The sequence below is a fragment of the Pleuronectes platessa genome, chromosome 13 (genome assembly GCF_947347685.1).
Source record: "Pleuronectes platessa chromosome 13, fPlePla1.1, whole genome shotgun sequence".
Taxonomy (NCBI): domain Eukaryota; kingdom Metazoa; phylum Chordata; class Actinopteri; order Pleuronectiformes; family Pleuronectidae; genus Pleuronectes; species Pleuronectes platessa.
In genome coordinates this window covers 13059241-13071080 of record NC_070638.1, presented here as the reverse complement: position 1 = coordinate 13071080, position 11840 = coordinate 13059241, and the positions used below count along the sequence as shown (strand labels likewise).

The 11840-nt window shown below is 40.7% G+C and overlaps 1 protein-coding gene across 1 annotated transcript; it reads right to left on the bottom strand.

Annotated features, from left to right (window-relative positions):
* Positions 1–1666: 1666 nt before the first annotated feature.
* Positions 1667–8541, bottom strand: fndc7a (fibronectin type III domain containing 7a). Its single transcript, XM_053438654.1, has 13 exons — positions 8485–8541; positions 7976–7994; positions 7531–7788; positions 6537–6791; positions 5869–6126; positions 5520–5774; positions 4945–5199; positions 4254–4511; positions 3625–3882; positions 3159–3413; positions 2450–2713; positions 2333–2356; positions 1667–1698 (listed from the first exon to the last, which is right to left on the bottom strand). Exons 1-13 carry the CDS (start codon positions 8539–8541, stop codon positions 1667–1669), a joined length of 2448 nt encoding a protein of 815 aa, XP_053294629.1.
* Positions 8542–11840: the final 3299 nt, after the last annotated feature.

The window sequence follows — 11840 nt, the reverse complement described above, 5'->3', positions numbered from 1 at the left end:
ATAAGCTAAAGGCACAAAACAGAGCAAAATGTGCAGGAACTGAAGAAACACTATCATAAATTTCATAAATCTGAAATTATAAAATGATAATCGGTAAAGATAAAACACTGAAGAGATGATATTGAAAAGTAGTGATATTCTGCTCCACTTTATTCTTACTTCTAACTCTAAAGATGAACTTTAAAGAAAGATGCACAATGAAATCAGCTGGAGATGTTCAGTTATATTTAATGTTTTTTTTTTATCATACTGTGCAACTCAGTGATAGTCAACTCATCATGTATTCCATAAACCCAGACACCAGAACATTTCTACCTCTTGTAAAGGAGAGAAATAAAATGACGGCACACGATGCTGTAATGCAGAAACAATGTTTTTTATTGTTGTCGTCTGTCCAGTCAGAGAAAACAAATCCAATGAAAGCAGAGGTAACACTGAATCTGTCTTCAGCAATCTGATCAGACATATCATCCACTTGGCATACATGACTCCGGGCCACAGAGATGGATACCTGCTGCCCTACTTCTAACTGTGACCCTCTTCTCAGGTCAACAACCTGCTTTACAGCCCAGATAAGTCAAACAGCAGCCATACGGAGGTCTTCTACTTGGAGAAGTCCTAAAATATTATTTCAAATTAGTTTTGCTTTCAAATGATAATTGCCATGATTTCATGTGAGGGTGCTCACTGACAAGTTTCCATTTTTGCCTCCGATGCATTTATTTTCTAGATAAAGTTTCGTTAATAATAGGTAACTGTCCGAATTGTACAGCAAAAATATAAAATTGGAAAGTTTTAATTCGGTCGTTCAGCTTTTGTTTGTCATATTTATTCAGCCGAAACGGTTTGTTGGAGAATTTTTCTTACAAACATTAACACAAAAACGGGATATTTCCTAAACAAGAGTGATATTTCATCTGGTTATACTAGATTCTCACAGGAAACAGTCCTGTGTCCGTGCTGGTCTGTTGGTGGTGGTGGTGGGTGTTCACTGTAGAGCGAGAGAGAGAGAGAGAGAGAGAGAGAGAGAGAGAGAGAGAGAGAGAGAGAGAGAGAGAGAGAGAGAGAGAGAGAGAGAGAGAGAGTTAATCAATATGGACTATTTGGAAACCCTGGTTATCTCATAAGATTCCATTGTTATTCATCTCACTCAAGAAATGGCTGCTTTGTCAGACTTGCTATTAAATAAGTATCATCTTACTACCACTCATCATTGTGTCATGTTCCCACAGCAAAAACTCCATCTTCATTTACCTGAGTTCCCCTTCTCTTTGTTTCCAGGTTTTTTAGACAAGACATGTACGTCGGTGTAAAAATACACGTGATGTCCCAGACTTAAAGACAGACAGAGATCAGCCTCGCCTGTGCTACCCGTCTATCTGCTCTCTCATTCACGACTATTGTTATACCAGTGCCCTATAGATAGAGACAATTTATGGATACTGGTGATGCTGTCACACTTTACCCTTCAAAGTACAATGGACTAGTACTGTGAACAAAGCCTTCATCACTTTACTTCACATATGCTCACAGTCAATCAACGGTGTGATGTAAAGAGAAGTATGCGGATTGTCTCAGCATGTTTCATAACTCTGTTTTCATGTGGTCTGAGGACAGCACGGTCTGATATCAGGATGGAGATGAGTCACACAGAAACTTACGACATTTAATCCAGGCTCCGTCTTCCACGAGAGATTCCTTAAGAGAGAAAGAAAGAGATGAGAGATGAGTGCAGCAGCTAAATTTAAACTGCTCATAATCTGATTAGACTTTAAAGGAACAGTTTAGCATCTGGGAAATGTGCTCATTAGTTTTTTTTCCTGAGTGCTCCAGAAGATTGAGTTTTCAGGAGATTGGGAAGCAGCCGGGCTCTTTCCAAAAGTTATTATCTAATAAAGTGACTTTGCCAGTCCTAGAAATTAGGTGGCACAATACTCCCCCCAAAGACAGTGCGCAATTTGTAGATGGACGAGAGGGGGATCCCTAAAACTTGAAAAAAAAGAGCAACTTTCAACTGGATAACCACAATATAATAAAGACATCGAAGAATGATGGCGCATTGATCTGACTCTCTACTTCCTAATTTAAGGTTTACATTACTCACCAATTAACATTTGGTCACATGAAGGGACATGACATAAAAATACAAATGTTAGTGAGGTAATTAGAGAAAAAGAGCATCCCCCTTGATGACCTGCCAATTCTGCCATCCTCTCCCATCCATAAATCCTCATGTAACTTTTAGCAAAAAAGTAAACAAGTGTAAAAACCAAAATGCCAGACTGTTCCTTTAACTACAGATAACAAAGGTGATGAGGATACTCAGCCATACCAGCATTACTTCCTGGGCAGGGAACTGAGAAAGTGAAAAAAATTGAACACATAATCAAACACAAATTATAAGAAGACTTGTGTAATTAATCATATTGGAGTCTACAATATGACCTACCCGAGTATTTCCTGGGCTGACAGAATTGGACTTTGATCCTGTTCTGGGTCACTGGTGCCACCACTACTGTATAGACATCCCCACACGAATCCTCCTGGATGTCACAATGTGTTCGACCAGCCGCTGCGACGCAGGTGTAGTTAGCTCCTGTCCCGTACAACTCTACACTGTGGTTGTGGATCTGAGAGCCAGAAGAGCGCCAGTGCACTCTGAGAGAGTTGTTGGCCGTGCGATATAGCTTGATGCCCGATGGACAGCAGGGACCTACAAAAAAGTGAATGGTGTTTTAAGCAATCAAAAAATTGTGTTGGAGTTCCGATCGTGTTTTATGAGTTAATCCAGCTTGACTGGCTTCTGGTCAAGTTCTGCATCCTACAAAATGTTCTTATTCACCAATACAACTTTCTATGCCCCCAGTACCTTTGTGACCTCTTCCACCACTATACATCACCCCCACAATATGACATTTTTCTGGTATAGATCCAATCTCTAACTCCTTAAAAGGCTAATCACCTCGTATTTCCAGGAAGCATTGCGATTATTACTGTTATTTTTACTATTATTTTTTTTTCCATTTCATTTCATTTGATTAATTACTTTATTTGTTTTCTTATTTCTGTAAATTGACTTTTGCTACTTTGAAAGGTGCCATATAAATCCAATACTCAATATTATTACATCCAATGTCAAAGTATGTCTTTGTCCTCACTAGATGAGAATCCACGATACTGGCACTCTGACTTGTGTCCTGTGCTGCTGATGGCTTCCAGGTGGACGCTGTAGTTGGTGCTACAGGTGATGCATCCCATCAGGCAGTGGGTGTCCATGGTGTGGCATTTAGCGTGTCCTTTCGAGGATGTCAGTGAGGTGATATAGGAGCGAGCTCCATGGCCAGGCGACCATGTCACGTTGGTCATCGCCTGTGTGACCTGGGTCACATTCACAAACGCTGGACAGCACGGACCTTGGGCAGAGGAGTATAGAAAGATAATCAATATCGTTGTGCATCTGCGTAAATAGTTACTTGGATAGTGAGGGGGACTCAAATAAAATCTAATTACCTCAAATAATTCAGAACAGGGCTCCTTCAGACATACGTGTTTTAAACTATTTACTGTAATAGAATTGATTTGACTTAACAATAATCCGGGTGTTAACCAACCATACTGTCATACCTGTCTCCAAAGATTTACTGTATCCGGGTAAACTTCGTCCTACAGCTGTGGTGGCCACTGCTGTGACGTCATAGATCGAGCCGCAGGGCAGCTGTGTGAGCTCACATGAGCTGTTTCTTGTTTGGCAAGTGTGTGTGTCATAGCGTCCAGTGGCAGTGATTTGGGAATTTGTGTTGGGTGTGTTGGGGGTGGTGATGTGGACTCTGTACGTGGCGTTGTTTGTCTGTGTCATATTCAGGATCTCTGGAGAGCACGGAGCTGTTGAAACATACACAAAGAGAAAGGGAAGTCACAATGAAATCTCTTAACTCATATCCGTCTATAATAGCATCTCTACCTTCATATTTGGTCTACAGACTACAGACTGTAAATAAAGATGGACGACATGACTGTTAATTCCCCAAAAGTGAAGCCAAAGTGTTAAAGGGTCCTTCATCTTTATTCACATTTTATTTTATAGACGTTAGATGTAACTGGTCTAGTTCTTGGCAAGAAACCAAGCAGAGAGATTTTAACAACATTTGAAACTATTCCTTTAACACAGTATTTATTTGGGTGAGTATGCAAACAGGTGTGTATTTATTCACTCTACATCTCACCTAATGTGTTTTATATCAGTCTAGTCATACCTGTCTCGTGTGTGTGTGCTGTGCAGGTGCGGTTGCATCCTCGAGACTCGCTGCAAGGCATGACTGTCACAGAGTAAGCTGTGTTGCACCTCAGGTCAGACAGGGCGCACACTGGCGCTGTGTCGTTACAGTGCACAACGTCGTTGGTCTGTTGTGCTGTTGTCTCGTAGAGCTCGGCCCCATTGACCGGGGACCACATGACCTCCAGGGTTTCCGTGGAAACCAGCTGTACGGTGACATTCTGTGGACAACAAGGAACTGGGGCGATGGGGTGGGAAGAAAAATACAACAAATTGGTGAGAATGATAATATTACTCTGTGAATATATCTTTATATCTTATTTTTATATCTTTTCTTGCATCTTCCACACCGCCATTGTTTCACTTCATGTAAGCATAGTTTGAAGTGTGATCCCACCGCAAACTGTGTTCCTCCTAATGTAGTGAATGTTTTGGGCTTGTACTATCAGAAGAGTCAGAGGCAATGACGTCAGATAAACAAACCAGGAGGACAACAAACAGGATGATTTGGATTTGGGGCTTTTTCTTATGTTACAAAACGATGTTCTGCTGTTGAGGTTAAGTTAATGAGCTGAAAATACAAAACCAGTTGTAATTAACTTTGTCTTAAAAACAAAGACATGTGTTAGTTGGTGATAATGCATGTGGGTGCTTCTGTGTGGTGGTCCTACTGGTGGTGTAGTTGTGGACCTGTGAGGCAGGGCTGGAGCCAGCCTGGTTGTAGGGGAAGACGGTGGTCAGGTAGGTGTGGCCACACATGCAGAAAAACTGGCAGGTGGTTGCAGTGGTGTTGCACGAATTCTCTGTCCCATCATCCCTCTTTATGAAAGCTATGTAGTACTCCACCAGCTGCACCTCATCCCACACCAGCGAGCAGTTGCCTGCCTCAGGCTCCTCCACCCAGATGTTCTCTGGAGGACATGGGTCTGGAAGAGAAAGAGGGATGGAGGTTCAGGGAAGAAATTGGACATCGCTTTTTAAAGGTTATTCATGCTCTAAGATTTGAAAAGTACCAGTTTCATGTTGTGTGGCAAGTATACAACTACAAGGAGATGGTTAGCTTAGCATACAGACTAAAATAAGGGGGGAAGAGCTAGCTTAGCTGCGGCCAATGGTTACCTACTGGTTCATCTGAGCAAAAAGTGTGAATAAAACACAATAAAACAATTTCTGGTTATGTTCAGGATTTAAAAATATGTGTACGTAATATAATTTATGTTGCCATTGTTGTATGTGAAATACCCACATGTCAGATATTCAGCTGGGTTTGAGGGGCTGCTGGAACCGGCTTCGTTGCTGGCTGTGACAGTAAGAGAGTGGTTCTGGCCACACTCCACATTTACAATGAAACAGTAGCTGTTAGCTGTTGAGGTACAGTTTTCTCCATCAGAGGTAAGGGCTACGTAGGTCTCTGCTCCCTGCACTGGCACCCAGTACACAGCGAGCCCAAGGGACCGACCTTGAGTCAACTGGACAAAGGCCACATCTGGGCTTGGTGGACCTGAAAGTGAAAAACCCATAAGAAATGATTCCACCACAAAACGTACCTATTGGGTTTTAGTGTAGGTTTTCAATTTATCTCTTATCAGGCTTACGTGTGATCTGGCAGACAGTGAGGTCGTCTCCAGTGCGACCATCAGCGTCCCAGGCTGTGCCCTTGATACAGTACATAGTCCCTGCTTCAAGACCATCGAAGGTCACCATGGTGTCGGTGGTGTTGACTTTAGTGCGGGTGCTGGAACCCTCTCGGATAATGCAGAGTGTGTAGAGGACGGCTTGCTGAACCGCGGGCCAATACACAAGGATGGTGTCGTTGGTCGGGGAGGTGGTGTTCAACTGTGGTGCGATCCCCACTACAGGCAAAGACAAACAAGGACTAATGAGGAGTGGAAGATCAAATTGGAGAAACACATTTCCTACTTCTGTGCTCTGTCTCCCATTTTTTTTAAATAGGTGTAAAATAAGAAAAGAAATCCATGTGATTATGTTACATTCATTTCTTCTCCAGGGCGGGAGACAACCTAGTTCTCATGGTTTATCTTTTCATATCATAAGAACAGTATGGTGCAGAGCTGTGGATACAGTTTCCACCCTCCTGAGTTGGCTGCAAAGAGCAGAGACTGTGTGACAATGGGCATGAAATGACATGCCGCTAGGGCCGGCGGAGACAAATAACAATCTATTGTCCAGCAGCAACAACAGATAGGCTGCGTTTCACTCTCCACACACTGATTACCATCTCAAATAAGCTTTTCATCCGTACCTGTCTTGGCCTCGAAGTCATTCGAGGGCTGGCTCCTCCCACCCGAGTTGACGGACATGACGCTTATCATGTAGTTGGTGAGGGGCTGGAGAGACATCATGGTGCCGGGGGTGCTGTTCACCTTGGTCTCGAAGAAGAAGTCACCTGACTCTGCCCTCAAGATGTAGTTGGTTGCCCCGGGGACCTCTGTGAACTCGACGGTGATGCTGTCGCTGTGTTTGGAGTAGGCCTGTGTGATGGTGGGCACCTCGGGAGCTGGAGGGGAAAAAATCTGTTATATAGTTCGATTGTCAACCAAACAAAAGCATTTTTAATATTACAGTTATTGATAAAGTCGGGTCAGAATACTTTTAGGATTGTCTTTGTATTTTCTCAATATATATAATGTATGATAAATGCTCACGTAGCATGTAACTAAGTACATTTACGGTCTTGGTTTGAAGTAAATATACATTGAGTAAAGTATTTATGTGTCTAATAAAATAGTAAAGTTATTTTCTTTTTATACAACTTTATATTTCTTTTGTAATACATTTAAGGAAATGTTATATTGTAGTTTTTACTCTAACATGTTTATTTTAAATGCAAATAATGGGAATATTCTATAAATCAGGAGTTTTTTAGGTTATACAGAGAAATGCAGCAGGTCTGTATCAGTGGAGCTACAGAATGGTTGGTATGTCATGAAAATCGATTATTAATTGATGATCTTAATATGTTATGATCGTGTTACAAAAACGCAGATACAATTAACTGGTCTATGTCAGCGATATAGATATAGACCCTTCTTTGAACTGTATGTACATATAGCTAATAATACTATGGGGTACATTTGTTTCAGTAATACTTTTTTCATTGTAGCATTGTTACTTTTAGTCGTGTAGAGGATTTGAATACTTCCACTGCTATATTAAGCAGTACGTATTCACATTTCTGTTTGTAAGTATAATAAAAGTACCTGAATCTAAATCACCTCCTTCTTGTAGTTACTGACCTGTTGTCTCCTCAGTCGATGCGCTGCTGAGGACATTGAGAGCATTGTCCATGGCCTCTATCTGCACAGTGTACAGCGTGTTTGGGGACAGGGAGTTGATAGAGCCCATCACAAAGTAACCACTGAACTGAGCGAAGACAGGGTATTTCGAGGAGTTCTTGGGGGTCGCCGTGATCTTGTAGGAGCTGGCACCAGGCGGCCCGCTCCACTGCACTGTCATGGTCTTAGACGTGACCGCAAACACTGACAATGTCATGTCTAAAGGGGATAAGAGAAGAGAACAATGTTAGGACATATTACAAAATACTTATATATATTTTTTTTTTGGGGGGGGGGGGGGGGGGGGTTAATAGCAGTTTGTATTTGAATAATTAAGGGATACATTATCCAACCTTGGGGTTCTCTCAAAGTATTTTAAAGAAAGTGTAAAAATAAGATGATTTACCATTTTCAGCTGCACAAATCTGAAAAAGACGAAACATGTCAAATTATTGCATGAAAAGACGAAATAACCCGATGACAAATGGCAGGATACAGAGAGATGTTTCGAGACAAAGACATCATTCCAGGGCTAGCCGCAGGCTGTTGGTATTTCACATTACGTCCTAATTATGACCTGGATCATGTTCTCGCAGCATGAGAGGCAGCCGGCTGCACATTACTTTCACTCAACACAGATTTCAGGGCCGGTCGGTGCAGGTATTTCTTTCAGGTAGGGATGAATTTGTCTATTCAGCTACAGTTGGGTAGGCCACACGCACTTGTTGAAAGCAGTGACACTCAAAAGAGCCAGTGTTCATGCGTTTGAAAAGTCCTGCAGCTATTCACTACTCTCTATCTCGATGTATACAAAGTGGACAATGTTAAAAACAGGAATATCTGGTGTGCACTGTTGATATTTAAGTTGCTTTCTGAGGTATTTTGTTGCTCCATAGAAAATAAATGTCCTCTTACCTCTGTAACGGTCAATAAAAGTAAAAGTTTCAGCATCATTATCTGAGTTGCTCCCATGCCTTCAGCCTTTCTCTCTGTTGGTCCACTGCCTGGAGGCGAGAGGTGTGATGCTGTTTCTCAAAATGACTTCAGGGAAGCAGCTCGAGCTTGATATTATAATTCGATTTTTTTCCCCCTATCTCTCTCTCTCTCTCTCTCTCTCTCTCTCTCTCGCCCTCCCTCACTCAGATGAAACGACAGGTCCTTTATTGTTTCAGCAAATACCAAAGAGCCCAAAGGCTGTAACTCCTCCCCTCGGGGGGTGTATGAGTGGCGTATGAGAGTGAGAGGAGGAAGCTCACCTGTGATAGACGAGGGTACAGATTGAAAGAAAAATACACTTTTTAACTTTTAAATATAGAAAGTAGCGAAAATAGTGTTTGTTTTCTTAAGTCTTTTGTTTTTAACGTCTCATTAGACTATGCCATCTCATCACCTTACATAGAAATATCACATTATACAAGTGATGACCTGTTTCTGCTGCTGGCATTCAAAGCGTTTAAAGTTTCACCAAAACAATATTTGATTTCTCCTGGTTTTTATGTCCATGATATTGTGTTGTAGGCGAAACCACTTTTGACCTCATTTTTTATTACCTAATGAAACGTATACCAGAAACACCTCTAAGGTAATGTGAAATATAAATATAGATATTCTGTCGGTTCTCATTAAAGAAAAGCATTTTCAGTTGATGGTGTAGGACCCTAGTGTGCAAACAAAACCCCAGTGGTGGATAGGAACTAAGTACATTTAATCAAGAACTGTACTTCATTTTACATTAGTATTGCCATTTATCCAACTGTCTTCTTCTATTCCACTACACCTCAGAAATAAATGTATACATTTTTTACATTTCATTTGTCTGACAGCTTTAGTTACTTTTCAGATGTCAGGGTAAATCATGTATAGCCTCATGTGTTGATGCTGAGTGACTGAGCTGAGGGGGTGAGGTCTTCCTACATATGTTTAGAAATCCTTTTGGATTGGCTGTAAAATGACAGAGTGGAAGAATTCTTTGGAGTAAAGAATGTGAATGCTTCTTCTGCAAAACCCTGATTCTTTCGGAAATATAAAACCATAAGAATGAAAACTAAATAAGAGAAACATGCAGCCTTATGTAACCACAAAACATGAGTACACGTTTAGTTTGTATATATGCCTATGGGAAAAATGTTCTATAGAAGTACAGAATGTACACTGTATGTGCACATAATTGGAGTTAAAGGGACAGAGCCAACTTCTAAGCCGACCCGCTGAAAGGTATACGTTTTGAATAGTAGTCTCTCTATTCCCCAGTGGCCCGTTGTGTGCGTCAGGTGTGTATTATGAAGATTGCTGGGAGGATCCCTGAGGACTGGCTTGGGACTAACTCTTTTGTGAATAAAGGCCAAAAGGAGAAAGACAAATTTGACTTCACACGCATGCGATAATCATCAAAAAGCTAAGGTGTCACATTTCCAAAATAACCTGTTCTAATGTTTTGTACAGTGCAGTAGATAATGCTCCAGTGTAATTCAATACAGAATAAAAGATGGAAATGTTTGTATCAGTTAAAAGAGCAATCATTAACCCCAAATTAAGTTTGTGTATGGAATAAAAATGTTCCTTAGGCTTTAAATGACATCACCATCACTGATATGGCTGCAGATTAATGTCTAAAATTGACCACTATGTGTTCTTAAGCAACATGAACAACATTGATGATATAAAATAAATTAAAATGCCTTTATTCGATTGATAAAGAAAAAGGTTTATCAACTGTCTCTTGTCTATTTCTCTACTGAAGTCACCGATCACTACCACATCACAGGCTTCTGGTTATCTCACTTCTAAATTCATGAACACCTGAGATGCTCTTGAGAAGGCACACGCACCCTGAGGGGCTTTAGAGGAGCTGATCAGTGACCAGCAGATAACCAGTGTGGTGAATGTGAGCAGGGCCTCTCTGCTCGCACTGAAACAGTCCTGATTAAATGATGGAGAACGTGCAAGAAAAACTCTCCTCGATGAAGAGAAACTCATTAATTGAAATGTATCATGTCACACTAGGAACATAAACATTATAATTAATTGTGTTTAGTTCGAATATGTTTCCATTGTCTTTGTTCAATTTAGAAAATGTGCATATAATCAGTTTTTTCCTTAGACACTAATCTAGCTATGTAAAGTTACTGTTACTCTGTACAGGGACTTTATGTGATTGTGAGTCAGTCTTATTTTATAAGACCAGAGTTACTTCTACAGACCAACAAGGTCAAAATAGAAAACAACTGCTCTTCTACTCTTCTCCATTTCAGATGCCTCTGTTTTCTACTCCCCAAAAGTTATTCATCCAAAAGTGGAGCTTTTCTACAAATGTTCACTTTGCATAAAATGGTGAAGTCCCTTGAAATCAGACAGAAACTCCCAAACAGAAACATTCACAAACAGGATCTACCCTCCAGCTCTGATAGGTGGGAATATCAGTGACATCCTGCATTTTGAGTTTTTGTCTTTTACTTTTTTGTACCAGACTCAATTCAAAGCAAACGTCTTAAGAAGCGGTTAGGGTTACAACATACAACATAGAACACTCTGTGATTGACCTCTGATCAGGCACAGACAGCAACATATCCACTCTGTATACTGAAGTCATCCACAGAGAAGTAGAAACAGTAAAATCACAATATGGAAAACCAGAAAAAATGTACACTCCCATTACAGAACTAAACAATGGACTGAGTAGTGCTGAATTGGATAAATGCTCTTTATTATGAGAGAACCTTCGCTGGAGAAATGTAAGTCAATTGAACAAAGTAAAATATCAACTCTTTGGGATTGTTTAATCCAATTTAGCTGACGCTTTTTATAATATAAAAAGTGAAACATCTTCACGAAACACAAGCAAGTCAAGTTGCCTATGTAAAGTACTGTGTAAACTCCTGAAGTTACCATGACATGGATGAGTGAGAATCTTCACAGATACTGAACCAAATCCTATCACAGATTCACATCTTACTCCTAACCTCATGCAGGTGAACTCAGAAATTGAGTTCATTGGAACGGGTTTTGAATAGGTCAATGTTAATGACGGAAAAGGTCCTTAAAGGGTAACACAAATGTGTACACATACATAAATACACACACACATCATATGCAAACCCCCAGCGGACCATTAAGGCCTTACTTTTGAGAGTCAGTTTTTGGTGTGTAGTACAGTTACACAACAATGACTGATAACAGACACTCATATCCTGATTGGTGCTGCTGAAGATTTGCTTTTCAACAACAGTGGACCTTTGAGATAAATCCATCAGTAATGCTCCACAACCTTGTCA

Coding starts and splice junctions, on each gene's coding strand:
- fndc7a (XM_053438654.1), bottom strand. CDS start 8,541: ATGGGAGCAACTCAGATAATGATGCTGAAACTTTTACTTTTATTGACC. Junction 6,792..7,530: donor ATCGACTGAGGAGACAACAG/GTCAGTAACTAC, acceptor TTTCCCCTCCAG/CTCCCGAGGTGCCCACCATC. Junction 5,200..5,519: donor CCCAGCTGAATATCTGACAT/GTGGGTATTTCA, acceptor TTTCTCTTCCAG/ACCCATGTCCTCCAGAGAAC.